Raw genomic sequence first — 22,639 nt, forward strand, 5'->3', positions numbered from 1 at the left:
AAAGGCTTTTCTTGAAACTGGGCGTGACTTGAAGGATTTCTAAATACTAATTGGTGAATAGTTGTCGTGATTTTTCTCTGTACTGTCGGTAACACTTATTACAGAGTTTCGGGTGACATTTGGTCTGCTGAGGAACTAGAGAGTACAAGCATCACTATTACCTTGCAAGAAATGTATCCATTATACTGTTTCTTTTGTTGCTTTCAGCTTTTCAGGAATGTTTAACATTTCATTCAAAATCCAATAATGAACACTGATTCTGAATAGAAGTGCAATAACTTATTGTACTTTAATCACACAACACAAGCATAAGTAAATTCATACACTCATTTCAGAAGACAGCTTAAAGCCACAAAAAAACTTGAAAAAACCTTTTGAAACTCTTAAGAATTACATATCTCAAGAAAAACAATGTTCAAACAACTTTGGAAATACAATTTTACTCAAATACTTGATATCATTGTCTCACAAAAAAAAAAAAAAATCAAACATCAAATTAGTATCATCTCCAAGAGTCAACACTTCAATCCATTTTGCATGCACCAAAAATGTACATGCACACAATAGCACACATATTTATTATATAATTACTCCTATACTGATTGCCTGACTTCAGTAGTATTAGAAAATGAGAAAAAGTGGAAGATGACCTCAGGAGTAATGCAGCATTCAGGAGGATAAGGCTTTTTATGTGAAGCTAATCTTGCATTAACAATTCGTATGTGACTGTAGGACAATCAACTGAAGCTGTGATATGGGATAGAAAGAAGGGGGGTTAAGTAGAGGATGACATCACTGAAGATGTTTTCAGTCCAAAAGGAGAGACACATAAATACAGGAAGACAGAACAGAGTGAAAATGGTAAACAGTGAGTATACATTGCATAAACCTGAGCTACTGGATGCCTGTATGTCCATGGGCACTGTGCAGAAGAGCAGTCTACATTAAACCAAGGCAAAGACAGACAGCCCTGTCTGTCCTGACACACAATACTGCAGCCTCCACATGGCTCAGTGTTAATTAAAAAGCCTTCCTGGGTTTGGCGGTGTGGCTGTGCCTCGCCCCTGAGCCAGAGAACCTCGAACCCTGCGATGGGGGCTGCAGCTTTGGACCAGTGGACACAGTGGAAGTGAGCAAAGGGGGGAGAGGAACAGTGCAATGTGTGTACTGAGGTGGGTGATGAGGGTGGGGAGGGGGGAGAGAGAATCTTTGAAAGCAGAGCCATGACAGCTGAGGGGGAAGCATGTGTGAGGCATGTTTGTTTTGCATTTACCCCCTGAGCGCAGCTGTGTGCACTGTCCTTTTCCCAGAACACCGGAACACAGCAGACGCCCTCACGGCTCGCCCTCTGTCCAACCCCTCAGCAAGAGCAGAGGGGGCCCCATGTCCACATTTCCAAGGAGTTCCTCTTAGTTTTGAGATATGTACTATATAGTCAGGATTATGCACATGCCTTGGATTTGGACCGGAGAGTAAAACTGGATGTAATTTGGACGACCGCGGGGTGACTGCTCTGCTGACAGGTTATAGCCTGCACCCCGCTTCTCTTACCTGCCCAGAAGGACAGTGAATGTGGTTCCATTTAGGGAATTAGCGATGGTTGCTGTGCCTGAAGGTGTACTACAAGGTCAGGTTCAGTTTCTGAAACCATGCAACCTTTGGTTATGCTTAAGGCCTAAATCGGACCTTACAAACAAAAGAAGAACACCCCCTGATACTGAATTGGAAAACCTCATCTACTATTTCTGTCACTGGAGGAGGTAGTTACCAGGGGAAAAAATAAGGTGGGCGATTTCCACTTCAGCCCCTGCCTTGCCCCTTCTTTCCCCCCTCTCTTCTCTTCCCACAGAGGGACACAAACAAACACAGACATATTGTTTCGAGCCCGGATAGAGGTAAACAGGGAGCAAAGGCTGTAACCAGAGCTGAGACTGAGCTCACTCTATCATGTTAGTGGCTTTACTAAAACTGCTCCTGCTCTGATATCATGCCAAAAAAACGAATGAGGCTGGGCTCAAACAACACACATGCTGAAACTCTGGGACAGTATTGGCACAGCCATGTTTTCTTGTGCTGCTCTACACAACCTTACAATTTTTAACTATCAACGTTTGTATCTGGTAACCATGTCTGGATGAACTTTTTTGGGGGTCAAGGCAAAAAATTTGCTTCATAATATGTTGCCAAGATCCAGAAAACAATCAGTACTGTGCTGCAATATTATATAAGGTTTTTTTTTCTGTATGTCTGTTAGTTTTTGGTAATTTGATTAAACACAATTTTATGTTGGATAATGCATCATGTGAGCACGATGTAAGTTATTCATTTTTGATACATGGCCCTTCTACAAGACATCACCACAAGGTTATGTAATAATGACGGACCCAGTTGAGATTTTCATGCTCCAGTGGTGAAAATTCACAAACAAATTTGCAAGTAATCAAATCACCAAAAACCAACTGACACAGTGCCTTTTTTGCGTGCCTCACCTGAAACATCATAGAAATCACACCAACCTTGAACACCATCATCCAACATCATTCAGAGATATGTATGTGATCAAAAGGAGCATGTTTTTATTCTGGTAAAATAGGAGGACCACATCAGGGATTATGGAGGACGCAAATGACATTTTCTGAGTGCTAAGTCTCATAGTCAAAACTTTGCTGAAGATGAAGGAGGATGTTGCGCATCAATCTGGTTGATTGCTTTTTACTTAACACAGAGAAAAATGAGAGAAAAGTGGGAAAGAAAATGACATGTATGTCAGTGCTGCTTCACGACCATTTACTGGTCAGCTTTGACAGCCAAACAGCCATCGGTGAGTTTGAGTCCAAAAAAAATCTGTTGAACACTGACATCCGTTCAGTATTTTAAAGTGTCAACACACTCTGCGTAATCTCCACCAGCCTCCTCTGTTCAAAGGTGGCTGCTGCTGGTTTCAGGTGTTATTTCTGGCAGTCTGACTGACTAGTAGGCACTTCTCCCTCTGAAACTCCAGAGACTTGGAAAAGCAAGGGGCACAGTCATGTCCACTTGGAGTTTGTTCTCCTGAAAACAGAGCTGGCTCTGTTCGGGAGGCTGGCGCTCCCAGGCTCTTCAGCCCCGAGAGCAGCAGGCCTGCTGTGCCTCTCTCTCATGCTCAAACACCACTTCCTCCTCCATCGCTTCCTCTCCCTGGTCATCAGCAGGCTGAGTCAGTGTGGCAGGTGGATCTCTCACCCTGACCACACTAAAACAAACCACATTTCATCTGTTTAACTTTTAAATGCTAGAAGGTAGAACCACTTTTTTAGTATCTGAAACGCACACTCGGGTGGTTATTTTAATGTTTGTGTTGAATCTGAGAAGCTGCATAATTTGACAGATATGCTGGATATAAACAGTTTTTTGTAGCATTGTCAGAGCACCAGCGTGACTAAGTTACACACTTCTGCTGATAAAGATTGGCAGAATAATATGTACACAGCATATAACAACTAAATTAGAATTTCAGTTTTTAAGGATGCTTGATGAACTATTTTAATCAAATCCAGCAACAAATTAGCTGAAGAAAAAAAAAAACATTAACACTCAAAATTTAAATAACAAAGTAAGAATAAAACAGCACCTGAACTACAATGACACTGAAAGCACTGTACACACAGAATTTTCTGTATTTTAGCAAATAAGTGCATGGATTTGTTTGAAATAATTAAACATTTTCTTTTGCTTATCATCAGTACTACACTGTAACTTGCTCTACAGTACAGCATTACGTCCCACCAAGCTTTCCACAAAGCTCACTCGCCCATTGTGGATGCTTTCTCGCCACAGAGCAGAGGCGTTGAGAAACACAGCACTTATCTTTCCAAATCTCTTTGTGTAATCTTCATTTGCATAATCATTTTATTGCAACATTTATGAAAGTAGTCACTGCTGCCTGTAGTTTTAGATTTTAGTGCCCCCTCACCCCATGCTGGGTTGGCTTAGACATCTCAAGGGACAAAAAGGTCCCCCCCCCTATCCAGCAGGTATCAACACATCATGTGGCCCAAGATATGGCTGCACTGTGCTCTTTGGCCTTCATGCGCAAAGCGGCGATACTGGAGGACTTGCGGTCAGGGTCCATGTTGAGATCGTACGTGTTGATGCCCGTAGCCATGCCAGGAGATCCTCCGAACAGGCTGCCCATGTGAGCCTGTCCCACATGACCTCCGGGGCTTGGCACACCCAGAAAATCAGACACCCCGCTGGCAGAGTGGGGGTGAGGGGTCATACAGGGAGTCACGGTGTCACAGGACACAACGCAGCCCGGCACAGGAGATGCTGCACTGCTGCCACCGATCCAGGAGGGGTTCTGAATCTGAAATAATGACAGGAAATCAAAATTGTTCAAGAGTGATGGAGCCGTGGGGATAATTTTCTCATTATTGAGCTAATCAGACATGTGGTCTCCTCTGAGCTCATTCATATTCTAATGCATCTTTACAAAAATTTCAAGACTATACTGGTTGCTTGGCCCGTCATCTACAACTTATTGTATTTTTACTTTTCTACTTCCCATGCAGTCATTGATTTCCAGTTAGTTTGGTACATAATAGAGTCTTTATGTTTTCATCACAGCTGTGTTATTGTCTGCATATGCAGTTATGAGTAGAAACTGTTTTGAAAATATTCCTTGTTGGTGCCTTCAAGAAATCCTTGACTTGATCTGCATTTCAGAGTCCCAGAAAAGAATTGAGCAAAGTTGTTGGAAATCTAAAAGAATATATGATTTTTTTTCTGTGCGGGCAACAGCATTAATAAACAACAATCAATTTTTTCTTTCTTTGACAAAAAATTGAAGGCAATTAAATGTTCTTCGTTATGAACCGATCACAAGCAAGTTTTCAGTCTGCAAGTTGAAATGACTTAAAATATACGTGATTTGGAGTAAATAAAAAATATCAAACTTGAGTTGAGATACTCATTCTGTACCTGTGCATAATTCTCAGGGCGTGTCAGAAGAGGCAGCTCGTAAGCCGTGGAGAAGTGTGTTCGGACCTGCTGCATCTGACCAAAACGCTCCCTCTTTCTCCATTTCGCCCTTCGGTTTTGGAACCACACCTGCGGAGGGAAAACATTGGAATTTTAGTGATTTTATCAGAGAGAAAGAAAAGGGGCTCTTTAGTTTCATCCAGCTCAGTGGTCTTGGTCTTATGTCAAGGTGAGGTTTAGAATTCACTTGACTTGTACTCCGAAACCCTCTAACAGCAACCTTCCCCTCAAGTCTGAAGGAAATACTTTTCTATAGATACAAATCTGAGTTCCCCTTTTAAATGGAAAAATGGTCCCATGCAGTTTTGCCAAAAGACTGAAAGGCTGAAGATCAAAAATGATATCCCCAGCACATCAAATATGCAAACGTCTTTTCTAAGTGTGAACCAGCACACATGTACAAACAATACAGATGTACGTTTTTGTAGGTTCAAGTGAAGGAATAAAAAAAAAAAGCACAGACAAAAAGGGAAGAGAAACTAATTTTTGTAAACAATGTGCAGCCTTCACTGCATCTGAGTCCTCAAAACAAAATATAAACCACTTCACCTTTGCTTATTTGCACTCTGACAAAAGCAGGGCGCTTTTCTTGTGACTGTTTTCTGTAATCATCCGAATCTGAAACTGTTGTTTATTGAAAGCATGGTTGTGTTTAAATTACCATCAGTCTGGGTGAAAGAAATCTAAATATATTTGTCTTTGATGGGCTTTACAACTGGCATGCTTCTCTTCAAAACTGATGCCTGATACGCATCTCTTGACTATCTGACTGTAACTACCTGACTGTACTGATTATGGCATGAGTTTACCAGCACAAACATATTCCGTGTATCTGCTCTTTGCTCATACACTTCATTAAAAATCTAAGGAGGCAATATGGGAAATTGAAAAGTGAGATGGGATTATAACTGGGGTTTGTTTGCATTTTCCTTTTTAATTTCCTGAAGTCTTAAGCTTCTGGCTTTCAGATCCTGTCTCTTCCTAAATTAAAGAAGCACACAGATCATAATCCTTCTCTCCTTGATGTTTTCATGCATCTTCCCCTGTGCTGTTTGACTCAGGATCTATAACTCCATACAAGATCACTGTGTTTTTCCAATAAAAAAACATATTCTATAATAATTATACATTAAAAGTCTTCCTAATATACAGTGTCACCGACTACCAACCGCTGCCCCACTCTCATCTGCTCAATCTTTTGTGCCGAGTCTGTTGGCTATTATACAGGGAGAACATATTTTTGTGTTGCACACACTGCGTCGTGACAGTAATTGGTAAAGACCTTGACAGCTTAAGTAGCTGGTGGACTTTCAATGAGGCTTTATTTATGTTACAGCCCCAGAGAGAAAGAGCAGAGAAATACCAACCTGGCCCCAGCAGGAGAGCTGTATGGGGCTGAAAACACTTTGAAGTGAGAGACCAGCTCAGAGGATTGATAACCCGCCTCTGCTGTCACTCATGTCAGCTTCCAAAGCAAAGTAAAAAGAAATCCGAGGCTGAGCCTGGCTTCGGTTTTCCAACACCCCCCAAAGCACCAATAATAATATCATGGAAACACCTCTGACCACTGTTGTTGTTCATTAAATGTAAGTTTGTTCTATTTTCACCAAAATCCTCTACAACATAATTTCTTATTTCCCTGGCCTGATACAATAAGATATAGGTGCTGCAATTTGATATCAGTTTATGCTTTTCTAATTGGTGATGTGTTGTACTCAAACTCAACAACTATAATCTAGTAATCTAATATTAGTTTTTAAGATTTGTTTACAGCTTAAATATTCTGCATTTCCTTTCCTTCTGTCATGAAGTTGACAGTTAAATCGATTAATCATTCAGTCTAAAAAATGTTAGAATATAGTGAAATGTGGCAATCACAGGTTTGTTTTGTTCAAAATCTGAAAAAAGACTGTTTAGTATCAAAGAAGACAAATTAAAGAAAATTATCACAACAGAAGCTGAAACTGGGGAATGTTCGGCATTCTTGACTAAAAATAGGGATTTTTATTCTGTCGGTCGACCAATCAATTAATCAACTAATCATTTCAGCTCTAAATCTGACAAATGGCTCTGGAAGGTAAAGTGTATTTTCTATTATTTCTTAAAATTGTCTTCATGATTTCTCACCATCAGATAATTCACCTCCACATTGTTTAGAAAATGAAAGAAATTACTATAAGACTATTTTATCTTTTCTGCAAGCTTGGACTGATTCTCTATTACAACCGTATCCTGCAGTCAAATCAGGCTCTCCTGCTGTTTTATCTTTCATTAACTGTTTGGATTGATAAAGTCATATGGACACCTGTGTTTGCATGGTGAACTCCACATGGCAGATGGCATCTCAGCTCTCTGAGCTCGCTGGACTAAAACAACGGCAAAATCTGAGAGATGTGATGTTGTTGAAACCCTTGACCCTTGACCTCCGACCTTCCCGTGTATCCGTAGTGCATGTGACTCAGATCCGAACTTACTCTCTCCCTTTGAAACCCAAAGACAGAAAAAGCAAACAACTCCAGACCTTAACTTTTTCAGCTGAAAGTCCCTTGTTCTTTATGTTAGTAACATGAGTCAATGAAGAGACATAGCCTAGAAAATGTTCAAAAAAATGTTTTTAGTTTTAGTATTTAAACTATATGTGCTTTAAATTTTAAACGCAAACTTTTCTACAGCCATAAAGGTTTTCACTCCAGACACTGAATTCATGAGCTGCGAGTCCTCTCGCATGTGAATGACCTGAATAGAATACAGAGCCCTGTTCTCTGACTGACAAGGCATCTCGTGTCTTTTATCTTTTTAACTTGAGTGTTTAAGAGGGCCGCTGGGAGAGCCGATGGCTGTAAAGCTGCATCCATCTGAAGCAGGCAGGTCCGTGATAGTATGAGCAACAGAGCAGAGCAGAGCAGCATACCTTAAGAGCCTCAGGGCTGAGTTATAACCCCGCGGCTGCACAGACTTCCTGTGTTTCACTGCAAAGCTTTTCTGGTCACTGTTCCAGCTCGTCATGTAAAAGATTTGGTTTTCATCTCATCCCACTGGCACACAACTGTTATGTAGCCAAAATGTGGCAACTATACACAGAACTTTGCATTAGTTTGAGCAAAGCTATAGTACGTCCCATGCCTTAAAAGTGCTCCGAAGTCAGATATGATTTGAAATATCAATCGCTAACTTTCTCAAAGCTCATGGGAAGGGTTTCACACCTACCCTGGAGACCACAGCAGGGACACATTCTTGTCTGAACAGGATGTTAATGAAAGAAAAACACAGAAAATCCAGGGGCTTTGGTAGTCCGTGGTACACACATACACACACACACACACACTGATGTAGATATACACCACACACATATAGAAATAGAGGTCTCTCTCTGTTCAACAGTGTTGGAATGCATTACAGCAGTCATGACCGGATTGTATGCTAATCGGGCCAAAAGGTCACTAGAGGGGTTTCAGTCTGAGGGGTGCTGTATGCCTCAGGCCCGACTAATACCAGCAGAACTGAACTCACAAATTCAGGAAACGAAACAGCTCAGATACAAAGAAAAAGCCCACCGATGACGATCCCATCGAAACACAACAGAGTGGAGCATGTCTCCTCACATGTTGATGAAAGTCTGCTCCCCTAAAACCGAACATATGAGGCCCAGGCAGCTCAAACCTCGGCCCCCTGGGCCCCCTGGCCTCTGTTAGCTCCCACTCCCCCACTCTCTCCTCCCTACTCCCACATTACCAGATAAATCTCTCATGTTGTTCTGCGAGTGACGTTATCTCTGCAGAGCTGCAGATGTTGAAGGACACACGAGGTTGTGTTGTTCAAACATTGTCTGTTCTGCTGTGATGAAGAGCTCATTTTTGACTTGCTGATAGGACAGGCATGTGGTTGTAAATTATTATAAGAAATTATCTATTATAAGAAATCTGATATGTTTGTTGATTTGTGTTTTCTTTTTAAATCCGCTGGCACAGTTAAGCAGCATTTGGTAAAAATGTTGTCAAGTCTCCTGCATTACCTGCACACGAGCTTCAGTCAGGTCAGTCCTCAGTGCCAGCTGCTCCCGGGCGTAAACGTCAGGATAGTGCGTCTTCTGGAAAACCTTCTCCAGCTCTTCCAGCTGGTAGCTTGTGAAGGTCGTGCGGTTGCGCCTCTTCTTGCCCTTGTTGCTTTCACCACCGTCACCTTTGTCCAGAGGGCTTGCTAAATCAGTGCCTGGCGGCCTATCAGAGGCCGCCTTGACACCCTGATCTTTCACAGCCAGATAGCTGGTGTCCATTCCAGGGTGGTCGGAGTCTGGTGCCAAGTCGGAGTCTGTCAGACCTGAACTGTCTTTACCTGCAGAGAAAGGAAGGAGATGAAACACTGTAAAAAGAGGTTTTTGTTTTCATAGTTTTTTTTTTCAGGATTAAAAGGATTCAATCAAAACAGATTTTTGTGAATGTGTTACCCCCTACCTGAAGATGAAAGTGGAAATAAAGGAAAGTATGAAAGCCAACAGATGATGTAAAGCAAAAGGCAATGTTATAACTTGGCTTTTATAGACAACACCTGTCATTTTAGTGAGCAACATGTATTATAATAATTCGATAGATTTAATGCATTATGTCCTAGAGCTAATATTTAAAAGTTTTTCACCTGTGAAGAGTTAAGCTGCAATGCAAAGTTTTAACAGGTTTATACAACACAGAAAATGTGGAACTTTGCTCATATTTAGACCTTAAAGATTCTTAACTCCCTCTTTTTGATGTCACATGCAAAGTTTTGAAGCTGTTTGCAGTACTGTCTACCTGCAGTGCAACAATAGTGATTGAAAGGCTTTTGGAAAATTTTGTAAAAAAAATGCAAATGATTTTAATTCAAAATGATTTTAATTCAAATAATGTTAAAACATAATTGACTACTGCTGGAACATAAATGCTGAAATATTATGTTTTATTTGAATTTACCACCATTGCCACCTGGACAAAACATTTTTACTGTGCCTCTATTCAACTCAACTCAAATATTCAGTCACTCTTGGCTCTGGCAATATATCCATAACTCAAAATTTATTTGTTGGATCAATGTAATAATTCATGGAGTTTGACAGGGTGGAACAAAGGAATTTCTCGCTCTTTGTGAGGAAATTCTGAGACAGTTGTGAAATCTGTTGGCGGCACGCAGTTCTCAGTACGTGTGTCGATTTGTTTGTCTATCTGCCTGCATGTAACGGATGGCCCGGATCACTAGCTGCTTACAGGATCCAGTTGTAGTTCGTAGATCATTCTGTGATGTGCTGGGGAACAGACACCTTGGACATAATTTGAGCCTGACAGAAAGTTGCAGCTTTTTACTGCATACCCTCCCCAACCACCCTCTGTTATAAGACAAACACACACACATGTGCGCACACACTTCTGTCTTTCACTCAACCTCTCTGTTTATCAGTCGTGCATGTGATTGAGGTCTATCATGTGGTTGCAAAGTCACCTGGAAGTAAAACTGTCACAATTTATTTGCCAGGTAGTAATTTCTAACCACGAGAAAAGAGAAAGACCCATCTTTATACTCTTTCTCTCTCTCACACACACACACACACACGCACACACACACTTGCTTTTCTTCATGGCTGCAGCTTAACTGTAAAACCTCAGGCAGCTCTCTGATCATAAATTTCCACAGCCATGTCTCTGCCAGTGTTCTTGTCTAAGCTGGCAGTTCTTTTCACCCCACCGCTGCACTTCACTCAACTATCCAGTTTATACACATATCTTTGCATCAATACACTCCCCGTTGTGGGGGGTGTGATTGCTAAAAGTGTGTAGAGGACATAGTTTCAGGCTGTTAAATGAGCCGCCTGTCTTCTGGCTCGGTCTAGTGGCGGCTCACAGCGCTGCACCTTCCTGCTCTGCGATACCATGAGGTTAGGAGTTATTTTCAGGACATCTGTGCTCATCCAGAGACTTTGTCAGGTTAGAACCCGGAGGTGTGTGTGTTCATGTGAGCTCCCTGTGCAATTCTCAGCACTCAGTCAGCAGAGAAGATCTCACAAACACCCGATGACCCTCAGCTCGCAGCCATGTTGGGTAATGTGCTGCAAGGTGAGGTGATTGGATAGCTTATCATGCGCTCGCTCTCATACAAACACACAAAAGTGCATCTTTCAACTGCATCTTTTTTGTTGTTGTTACAATACAAAGACATTTTCTATATAGGCACAAGTGTGTTTGAAAAGATCAAGAAAGTTGTGGTCTTTCTCCATTAGATGAGGATTGATCCCACAAATTAGATTTTATTACTGGATGGGTTAATATGTGGTTTGTCCATGTAACACATGTGATGGAAGAAACAGTATATTTCATTTTAAAAAATCCCTCTTTATTTCTGCACATATTATGTTCTTATTTTTCATGTATACACATTTATATTTATCTCTGTGTGTATTTTGAAAATAGATTTTATTTTATTTATTCTATTTTCGTGATGTGACCTTTGATACTGCTGGTATAAGCCTTGCTGAGGAGAAATGATTCTCTGTTACTGCTGTGAGTGTTAAAACTTGATAGAAAAGTTAAACAGTGGTGTAAAGATGAGTTAGTATGATTTTGCTGTATAGAATTTTTATTTTTGGTCAGCAAAAGTACAGCACTTTATTGCAGCAAGGTAGGATACCAATGTCAAGCTAGCCTTGTTGCAACATGAGTGGTTTCTCCTTCAGTCTGATGTCTTTTTCCTCTAAAGCTGTCAATATAAAAGTGCAGTTTTGATGTACTGATATTATTTTTATTCTATTCATGTATGTGACCTCACACTTTTGTTTTTACCGATAATTTTGTGCAACTCGTATTTCACTGCACACATTTTATGTCCATTGTTGAAATTCAGTTTTAATCATCATGTCTAAAATACCAAAAAGCTTTTGGCTGATGGCAAAATGTCACTTTTTAAGAAATACAGATGTTCATATTGAATGGTAACTGTATTGATAAGGACTGGTATTTTTTATGGAACTATTGAGAACTGACTACTGTACGTGATGACTTAGGCTGAGTATCTTTTGATTTATTTTTTTTTAAACTTGTGCCAATATGATATCAAAACACTATTTTTTCAATCTTACTTTGTGGAATCCAGTATATGTTTCTCTGAAACAAAAACCTTTTCCCTTTAGGAAAAGAAGCCAAACTTCTAAATGTTTTCTAAAAACAAGCAGCCACACAAAAACTTGCATAAATAAATACAGAAAAAAGCGTGAAAGTGCAAATCTTAGAAAGCAATCGATGGTCGCTTTTTGTACTTTGCAGCTTTTGTTACTCTGTGCTACAAACACATTTCGACCAGTACCAAAAAAAGTACTGAGGTTCAAAACCCCACGACAGTAATGGTAAACAGCACAGCCTATATACTTTTATTTTATTGCTGTACTGATGTTATTTTATTGTAGTCAGCTTTGCAAGGAGAGAATAAACTCCCACCAGCTGGAAGGATGGAAGTGGTCTTTGTTTCTGTCAACCACATATGACACAGGACAATATTTCAGAGCAGAACGGCTATATATGTAATTTAGCCATGCAAGATTCACTGCACACTGAGGCACTGCTTCCTGAGAGGTTTGTCTAACAGCACTGGAAATGGACGCGAGCTGTGGAGCCATGTTTTGGTGGCAGAACCCTCGCTGGGGGTCTAACGGCCTCAACATTGCCTCGCTGTCCATGACTAAGACATCCTGTTAGTCTTGAATGGAGCAAATGTGTTTTTATCCCAGCATAAATACTCTAGTTATTTCATCATATTTCCCTGGCTGACACCCGCAGTCCCCACAAGGCAAGAGCTGTCAGGCTGTTTGAAATCATGAGGCCTCTTGCTGATCAAAGGCCGTTGTTTATATCGCATGTCACTGATGTTTTTTTGGCAAGAACGGGATATTGTGACAATCTCCTCCTTGTTATCCATGCAATCTGCTGTAGCTGTAAGGCTCTCCAGCATTGCTCAAGGTGAACAGCAGTGTGCCCCCCTGCAGGGAACGCCATATGTACGAGGAACATAAGAAAGTCTTATAGCAAACAATGCCTGTCAGGATAAAGTCTCTATGGAAAGAGGCATGAAGGCCTGACTGTGAAAAACACATGTTGGATCACGAGTACAACTGGCTTTCTCTCCGAGTTAAATTACATTACACAAAGACTTTCCATTTTCAGCTTACACCTGCACTCCTGCGTGTGCTGTCTTAACACAAGAAGGTCCCAACAATAATCCACCACACTCACAAGTTTTTTAACCCAAAACTCATTTCTTTCTATTGAGATGAATATGCCATGCAAACCACAGAATGTTCTATTTTCTCTGCAGTGGATCCAACAGTCAGCATCTGTTCCAGTTACTGTGCACAGTGAGGAGTGGAGACTCCGTAGCTGTGAGCGGGCACAGAGGTTGCTCTGTAAAAATTAGACACACCGAAAGTGCTTCAGAACAAGTGGAGAGGTAATTTTCACTTTACCTCATATGAATATTCCCACCTGACCACCGAAAAACAGGTCAACAAAAGAGTATGTTGCTAAATATCCGATATTAGTGATAATTTTCACAACATACTATATCATTTATGTTATTAACATCAAAGTCAGACGAAAGACTGATTGAATAACTTAACCTGAGAGCCTTCCAGTGCCAGGATGACGTTCTTGTGGGTCAGACATTCAGTACAGACAGCCATTAATTCACAGTTGAAAACGAGGGGGCAACATCAAAGTGTAATTTAACTGGCTGTAAAGCGACAGGGCACCTTCCTTGCCTCTTTATTGACTGGGATGACTGGGGTCAGCTCACAGTGTTAAGAGGAAACACCATAAATTACACACCACACGGCGACTGAGAGAGATTAACAACATGTTGCTTCATAATGAAAAAAAAAAAAAAAAAAAAAGAAATATCCCAAATAATGGGAGACATAAATAGCGGAGAGAAAAGAGATGAAGAGCTTGAAAAGGAAAGAAAAAAGTTGTCTAACTAAAAGCAGAGAAAGTAGGAAAGGAAATGTGTGAGCAAAGTATTTATTTGTACATCTTTAGAAGGGTGAGTTTGTTTTCCTGTCTTAAAATATGGATTGGGATGTAACATGGAGCTTTGAATTGCGGATACTTCTTGAGTCTCGCTTGGCTGCAAGATGTAGAGACAGGCTAAGACACTGATGCCTGATGCTGAGTGGGCTGAACAGCCAAGCCCAGGCAAGAATGATATGACACATATGATATATAAAACTACTGTATATTTGGTGCCCTTTGGCTTTGTCTAACAATAGTGTCACCGCACATTGAGACTAGCATTGGAAATAGCTCTCTGTCTGCACTGCTGCATGCAAAATAGAGCTTATCACAAAGCAGTAAGTTTCTCTGCTCTTGAAATCTAACCTTGTCTCTTTTTGGAAGCACAAATAACATGGCCTAAGAATAGCATGGCTGTACTTGCACAGTGTGGTGTCAGGTACATTTAATAAAACATTTTGGGACAATATGCACACATCCGCATACTCTACATACACTTCCATACATATGCATCCGTCTGCTGTGATTCGCAAACAGACAGAACCTCAGCAAATATCAGCATATTACTGTTTTGTTTTGTTTTTTTAACAAAAAGTTGTCTTTTTGTGAAGATGTGATAGGTAGCCATTCACTTTGAAATTCAACTCTGCTGACTGAGCAGTGAGATGATCCATCACAGCAGGCTGTGCAAAATTCACAGACCATGAAAAAAAAAAAAAAAAAAATCCATAAAGCCTAAGACTGATAAATCACCTCTCACGCACTCTTTGTCTTCCTCGCACTCTCCCCCCTCTGTGTGTCTCTTCCTCCCACCAGCTCTCTTCCAAATGTTTCTCTCAGACGTTGGAGCAAAACTGAATTTCCTTCATCTCATGTTTTTGTTGTCTGATCGAAGGAGAACATTCCATCCGAGTGGGAAAAAGTTGGTAGCGTACATTTTTTGTGTGCACGCACATAAAATGAAAAATACTTTGCTGAGAAACTCACTTAACAACATGCACGATCACATCTTCCTACCAAGGATTCAGCAACTGATCTAAAATTTTCAAACAGTGGTCTGAGAGCACACGATGCACCCGATTTCAACCAGCCAAAGACATTAATCCTAACGCTTAGTTTTCAAGTTGCATTCTTTTGCTCTACAAACAGTCCTGTTGGATTTGGAAACACAACTCTATATCTGATAGTTTCATAAGTAAGGATGAAATATGATGATGATGGTCAAATGGCAGAAATACAACTGTTCAATCACCAACAAAATCTAATTAAATGGTCCTTGGCCTGAGGCCTATCTATCTACCAACCTCACCTCTGGAAATTCAGAAGATTAGGTTTTGAAACATTGAGATAGAGAAACAAACGACTACCAGCAAATCTGGTGGAGTATTTTTTGTATAATTGGTGCAATGAAACTGCATAATAACACACACCTGTTGCTGTCAGTATCACACAATAAAAATTGAATCCCACAACAAAAAAAACACAACAAGAAAAAGCAAGTTCCACTGAAAACTATTTTGCTGTTGTTGAAAAAGTCTCCCTACACACAGAAATGTGTTTTACTTATTGTAACTTCAGTTGGATTCTAGCTTCACTGTACAGAACGATGTATGTGCAGAGTTTGACACTAGAACGGGAAAGTTTCTCGGTGCTCAGCTGAAATCAGAGTTTAACACGTGTATGTACGAGCAGATTTTGTGACATCACACCTAGTTTGGAAGCCACAAGGGCGACCCGCACACGGTTGATGTGGAAAATTGAAGCCTCCAGTGTTTTTCAGTAAGAGACATCTTGTATCTAGCATTTAACCTTTTTTAAATCAGAAATATTTGTACATTTATGGATTTTTGTATTTATCAAAAAAGTGAGAGATAATAGATGTAATTTTAAGAATTTCTTACAATCTGCAAGAATTGTTTTTAAAAGCAGAGTGTTTTTATATGTCTGAAAACATATGTTAAGGGAATCTTAAGATCTATTTGTACTGTACTCATGTGTGCTCTTACTGTAAATTGGATGTTTAGGTCATGCGCTAAGTAGTCAAGCATGTCAAGAGTATAAATATTGAATAGCCCTCAGTACTAAAACAATATTCTCCTTCCAAGAAACTGAATTTAGTATTTTTGAGACACTGGCACACAAGGAAATATCTTGAAAAACCTTAAATAACCTTATACCCTGGTTTTGAGATTATACACACCATTATATTATAATATAGAAATTTAAATGTAATCAAATAAAATAGACTAAGTGCACTGGACAAAAAGGTCACTCTTCTATATTGACATAAACCAGTGAAAACTGATCTGCAGTCCTCCACGGTTGGTTTTGTATCAGTGTTCAGTTTACATGAAGCGGTGACAAAGAGACCAAAGGAAGTCCTGGACTGCATGAGCCTTTTTGCCCTGCTGCTCTCACTCGTCCATGCAAACTGAGCCTAATGTAAATTGCCCTGCCAAACTTTAAGCTAAATGGTAAAATGATCCTGAGTCCTTGTCACCTCCACTCATGTCATTGACTTGCTGAAGTGTGTCTCAGTTGTCTGGGCTGCATGGCTGGTTCCCATTACTCCCTGCTCCAACCAATCAGTTGAGACGGCCATTACGAGAGGTTGAAATGGTCGTGCTATATAGGTTTGAGGCGGTGAAGGAACAAAAAAAAGCAAAAAAGATGAGGTCTTCATTACAGAGTGACAAAATCACACAAGGTGAAGCAATCACACCTGAATGTTGGTCCTGCTGGAGTTTACTCTTTCTGCAGGGAATTAATTTGTCCTTGCAGGGCAGCAGAACTGGATCAAATTTTCACTTTGCCCAAAAACTAAATTATAGTTTAAGCTGGAATAAATTGCATCCTTTCATGGATTCAAATTATGCCCGCAGCTTGTTTTTAAAGTAATTGCAGTGCACATCACTGTCGCTGTAAAAGACAGAAAAGATACTAAAAGACATTATCCCTCTACAATTCCGCCTACATTTCAACACGCATGCAACAACAAGTAACATGCTTTGTCTTATTGGTGCAGTTAAATGTTTACTATGTTGAACTGGACTCCAAATGTTGCAAAGAGCTCTGCGTTGACATTACAAGGCTTCAAATGAGGGGTTTCAAATGGATTTTCTCTGCTTTGTGCACACAGGGGAAGTTCTCTCCAAACAGATGACAAGCTGAGCTAAAGGTCAAACACCCTCAGACACCGAGAGAAGACACGAACACATCAAAAGAAGAAATGTGGTGTCTATGGAGGATCACAAAGACATGTAGGTGGCTGCTTTAGGACTGTGAAGTGCCTGATTGAGTCGTCCTCAGGGACCTATTTTTCTCTATATATACTGATAAGTGGATCAATTATTGTTTGGCAGCCAGTGTGACTTTTTCTACACCTGCTGAATAAAGTGATGGAAAGTAACTTAAGTACAATTTTAAGTTACTTGTACTAATGTATTTCTATCTGATGCTACTTTCTTCCTCTACTTTAGAGGTTTTACATGCAAAACATAATCAGCTCAAAAATATGATATTGAAAATATTAAAATACCCAAGAAGATAAAAATGACCAACTAAAAAAAATTAAAAAGAGTACTTTTAATACTTTACGGACATTTTGCTTATAACATTTCTATATAATTCAAAATTTTGAATGCAGGAATTTTACTGGTAATTAAGTATTTTAATTTGCTACTTTTACTACAGAAAATAGTACTTCTTCCACCACTGTGTAGTTTTTAGTTTGTCAGTTTATCTGCCTGATATGTTTTGCTGTTTTTTGACGTTGACCACACTGCTCATACATTTCTCTTTCAATTTCAGTCACTATGATGCTCCATAGACCGGACTAAAAGCTGTCCATTCTCCAAGAGCTGCCTCGCTGATTTCATGTAACAACATGATTGGCAATGTGTTGAGTAGAAACAATAGAACTGTGTTTGCAGTGACTCTAATGTATGTGAATGTTTATTAAACAGTCATGATGTTTTCTATGTGCCAAAAATGTCTCTGGCGTAGCTGGCAGCGTGCACCCTTCAGACAGCTTTGAGACCAGTCATCACATCACCTTTGACTGAACGGATCCAGCCACAAATTACAGCAACAAAGCCGTTCTTTGACCATTTGAAACTACCCGGCGATTGTGTAAAATACAGGTTTGATAAAAGCACTGAGCCAGGAAGTAAAATACACCACCATTTTCCAATAAAAACATCAGGAATCATTTATCATTTTTTTCTCCTCAGCTGGTAAATTCAGCATATTTTACTGCTCCCTTCAATTTATGTCCAGTCAGCGGTGTAGAAGTCAGGAGAAAGATTGGTTGTCATAATCACAAGGACAACAGCCACCAGTGTCAACGAATTTCGCTCTTGTTTTTATTGACTGGCGCGTAATTTACGCATGAATGTGAATTATTCTTTTACTTTCCGTTATGAGAGTTACGTCAGAGATAAAGTGCTGAAACATAAATCTTTTGAGCAGGCTCTGCTCTCAAAGGAGTTTTTTTTTGTGTCTGAGGGCCTGCAAGTCACCGTGAGCAGGGAAATAAAGGCAAACAGAGAAGTTGACATCTGACTCGCATTAATGCCAGAGCTCTCCGAGATGTTTTTTCCTGTCTTCTGCAGTGTGAATCCGGTCATTATTGGAGTCTCCTTATCGTTAAAGGAGAGCGCCTGGTAAACAACCTGTAGTGACACATTTGACTCCAGAAATCTTACTTTGATGGCGAATCGAAAAAAGAAAAAAAAAACTCTCAAAAAAAGTTGAGAATTTAAATTAAATCGTGTTTAATGTTACTGACTTACTGACTGAATACGTACAAACGTGTTTGTCCTTCACGTCGAGCGAAAGACGCGTAAAATTTGAAATATCTTTGTAAATTCGTTTTCTTATTTTCTTTCTTCGCGGTGTGGTCCAAAAAGGGGCAGTTTACCCAACATAATAACTACAGTTTATTTACGACATGAAGTAAAATTTAATTTCATCTCGGCTGTACCGGATCTATGTCAAGGTTAATAGGTAATAAAAACTTAACAGCCATTATAAAAGACCGGTATGCGCTTTCAAAGAGATTGATCTACGTTCTTGACATATTTGGAGCTATAAAGGCTTTTCCTGCAGGCCGATTTCCAGAAACTGTCATAACATCCTTAAACTACTTCCACTAAAGCGTTTCGGTGTAATACTGATGGACAAGCAGCTCATGTAATTCAAAGAAAAAAGGGATGATGGCTTCATGCGTAAAAGCGAAAACATTTCTTCAGTCGATTTTGTTTATTTTCTTCTTCTCCTTTTTCTTTTTCTTATTATTGTCACTTTGTTGGGGTTATTCATATCTTTTTGGGGTCATGTACACCGTTTATATATGCTTACATTTCCATAATATTTTAGAAAATATAATACAAATAGTTAGTTTTTTACCCTAATTTGAACACAAAAAAAAATACTCACGAGAGGATCATCTTCATGTTCAAGGTATCGAGATGAAATTGTTTGTACTTGTATGCAAAGACAGGCAGAGAGAGAGAGAGAGAGAGAGAGAGAGAGGGAGAGAGAGAGAGAGAGAGAGAGAGAGAGAGAGAGAGAGAGAGAGAGCCCTCAGGCTTTATGATTTGATTCAGGATGATAATTTTCTCTTTTCAATTCAGAGTAAAAAAAAACGATTTGACACTAGACGTTTAAAGACGTTTTGCAGAATTGTCTTAAATACAATTATTTTAAACGTGTCAACATTTGATCTTCGAGCTTAGAAATAATCCACAGACATGATAATGAGGCATCAGCATTTACGCAACAGCTTGAATCACACAATAAAGACCCTGTTTGTTTGTTCGTTTGTCTCATCATTTCTGCCTTTTTAACCCCTTCAGGATGGGCAGTTGAATTACATAAATCTGGATTTAAAAAAGAGAGGACGCACTGATATCAAATATTAGTCTTCTTTGCATGTGTGTGTGTGTGTGTGTGTGTGTGTGTGTGTGTTCTCCTTTATGAGCAGGCAGGGATGCAGCTGAGGGCAAAACCAGCTGAACGTTTGACCATGTTTTAATTCACCAAAAACCTTTTACGCCTCCTTTTTGCAGACAAATCTTGATAATCCAGTGTTCAATGTGACATCAGAAGTGTGTAGGTAAAAGGTCTTTGCAGGTTAAAACAAAAAAACAAAAAAACAACTAATGCTGCTTCAAAGCGGCCGTCTCTCAAACGAGGGTCAAAGTTTTATTTACACCCTCATCATTCGCCCATTACAGCGACGTCCCCGCGCAATTAAATCTAATTGGAGCCAATAAGACCAAGCAATGAAATGAAAATATTATCAGTTTGGAGCTCACTATTTGTGCCATCTGAAAACCTGTTAATTCAATTGTGCGACTCAGCTCCAATATTAAGGATTGTAATGTAGATTATCGCATTAAATGCGCCCTAATTTAATTTTGATGGCCAAAGGGAAAATCTGATAGTCGGGAAGATTATGTCCCTTCTTAACTGTGTTACGCACATAACTTCAGGGCCATGTTGACGAGAGCTGGGATCTCCTGTACATTGCTGCAAGAGAGAAACGTTTGTTGATCCGTTTTTACGCACGAAGGAGGTTTCCCTCCTCTTTAAGAGAACACACGAAGAAGAAAACAAAACAGGGGAATTATAAGAAGCAACAAACCCGTTCAAATGGTTTTGGATAAGTGGTCTTATCTTACCAGACAGTAAAGAGACAATTTAAGATCAAACAAGGGCCGACACACCTCAGTTGTGTCCATGCGCTAACGCAACCCTAAAGACCAGCTGCTGCAGCTGTACGATTATTCGCGATCAAAACTTCCAAACCAGTCTGATCTATTGTGTGAGAGCAATGACGATAACTGACAGAGTTAAAACAGTTTCTGCCCATGTAGGAAATTCTCAGACACAAAACTGTAGCACGCAGCTCAGAGAAAACATCCTGATAATGATTGCAGTGATTTTTTGTTGCATAACTCATAATAATTTTGACATGTGTTCGATCGTATTGCTCCGTTATGATGAAAACAGCTTTACAACGTCAAATCTTGACATGTTTGTCTCGGGATAAAATTCAGTAACAAAATCATCTTTAAGTTTTTTTTTTGTGGGGAGGGGTGGGGGGTTCCTCACTCACCATAGCACGGGATGAGCGCTCCGTTGTGTCCGGTCTCCTGGTGCAGTTTGCTCTCCTCGGGGGGTGTTTTGCAAGAAGACCTCTGCATGAAGACGTGGTATTTGCCGAAAGTGCCTTGCCCAGCTGCTGCGGCATCCAATGACTGGCACTCCTGTTGGAAGGGGCTCCGGGACTTTTCTCCGTAAGCCTGACCTTTGTTGGGCAGGAAGGCAGTGGGGCTGTATTTGGTGTCAGTGGCTGGGAATGTCCTAAAGTGGTCTGTCTGGTGATCCCTACCTTGCGCTGCAGAGGGGCTATAATATGAATCCATGGATGTCATGTCGCCGTATGAAACGCAGGTCTCGGCGTTCATGCCTAAAAAAAAAGAGTCAAGGGGAGAAAAACACCAAACTTTTCTCTCACTCACTCTCTCTCTCTCTTGGAAAGGGAAGCGCAGACACCCCCCTCCTCCTCTACCTCATACAGATGAACATACACACACATGCACGCAGAGACTGCAGCGCACACCAGACCGCAGCTGGGTTTGGTTATAAAACGATTCAGATCTTTTCCAGGAACCACTGTCGTTGACCAAACACTCCAAACTCCCCCTCAGGTTTGAGAAGAGTTTCACAAACCCCGTCTTTCCTCAGAGGATGGGACCCAGATCTCCTGGATTCAAGACCTCTCCCAAGTGATTGTGCTGATGACATGAACGAGTGAGGTCGGTTATTAGCTGAAAAAGAAAAAAAAAAGTTAAAAAAAAAGAGAGAGAGAGAAAAAAAAAAGGTTACAAAATAGGGGCGGGGGGCTTAACACATGACATTAATGCAATTTGGATATGAATATAGCCTATGAGTGATGGCACTGACTAGAGCGGAGAGGGCACAATTTTATGCTTCATTCGCAATGGTTCATCAAGGGCAAATCATCCATACTCAGCCCATTGTGTCCTCACAGTCTCCTCTGGCAAAACTCTGTGGCTCCTGAATGAAAGTGGCTGTTAGTTTATAAGAACTTAATGATTTAATTATCACTTGAAACGGATTATCGAGACACTTGCACACTAATTATTTCCTTCATCCGCTGATGTTTTATAATTTGTCATGAAAAGCATTTTACACTCACAGAACCGGATAGTTTTTCTCCAATTTCTCGTCATTTATAGGATTAAGAAATATTATCATGTGGTGTATATATGAAGGTAAACAAATATAGGCTATTTTAAAATAGTAATATCACCGCAATATCACGTATCGTTGCGCACAGGCTCACTTGTATTCTACACTGCACTTAAATCTTAATTATTTTAGATTAGATTATCATTATAGCTTCCTTGTTTTTTTCATCTTGTCTAATAGATTTGGTCTCAAGGAAATAAAGCCTGTGCTTATTGCCGAAATTAAAGATAAAAAAATCCCAATTTATGTTTAGTTGTGTAAAAAATTACATGATCGATATGAATTTTCATGACACAGCAACATGTTTTCTGCGAGAGGCG

The 22,639-nt window shown here is 40.1% G+C and overlaps 1 protein-coding gene across 1 annotated transcript; it reads right to left on the bottom strand.

Annotated features, from left to right (window-relative positions):
- Positions 1-95: 95 nt before the first annotated feature.
- alx4a (ALX homeobox 4a) lies at positions 96-22,101 on the bottom strand. Its single transcript, XM_067588036.1, has 4 exons — positions 21,160-22,101; positions 9,032-9,351; positions 4,960-5,088; positions 96-4,345 (listed from the first exon to the last, which is right to left on the bottom strand). Exons 1-4 carry the CDS (start codon positions 21,509-21,511, stop codon positions 4,025-4,027), a joined length of 1,122 nt encoding a protein of 373 aa, XP_067444137.1. The 5' UTR covers positions 21,512-22,101; the 3' UTR covers positions 96-4,024.
- Between the last annotated feature and the right edge of the window lie 538 nt (positions 22,102-22,639).

The sequence above is a fragment of the Thunnus thynnus genome, chromosome 1 (assembly GCF_963924715.1).
Source record: "Thunnus thynnus chromosome 1, fThuThy2.1, whole genome shotgun sequence".
Lineage (NCBI taxonomy): Eukaryota > Metazoa > Chordata > Actinopteri > Scombriformes > Scombridae > Thunnus > Thunnus thynnus.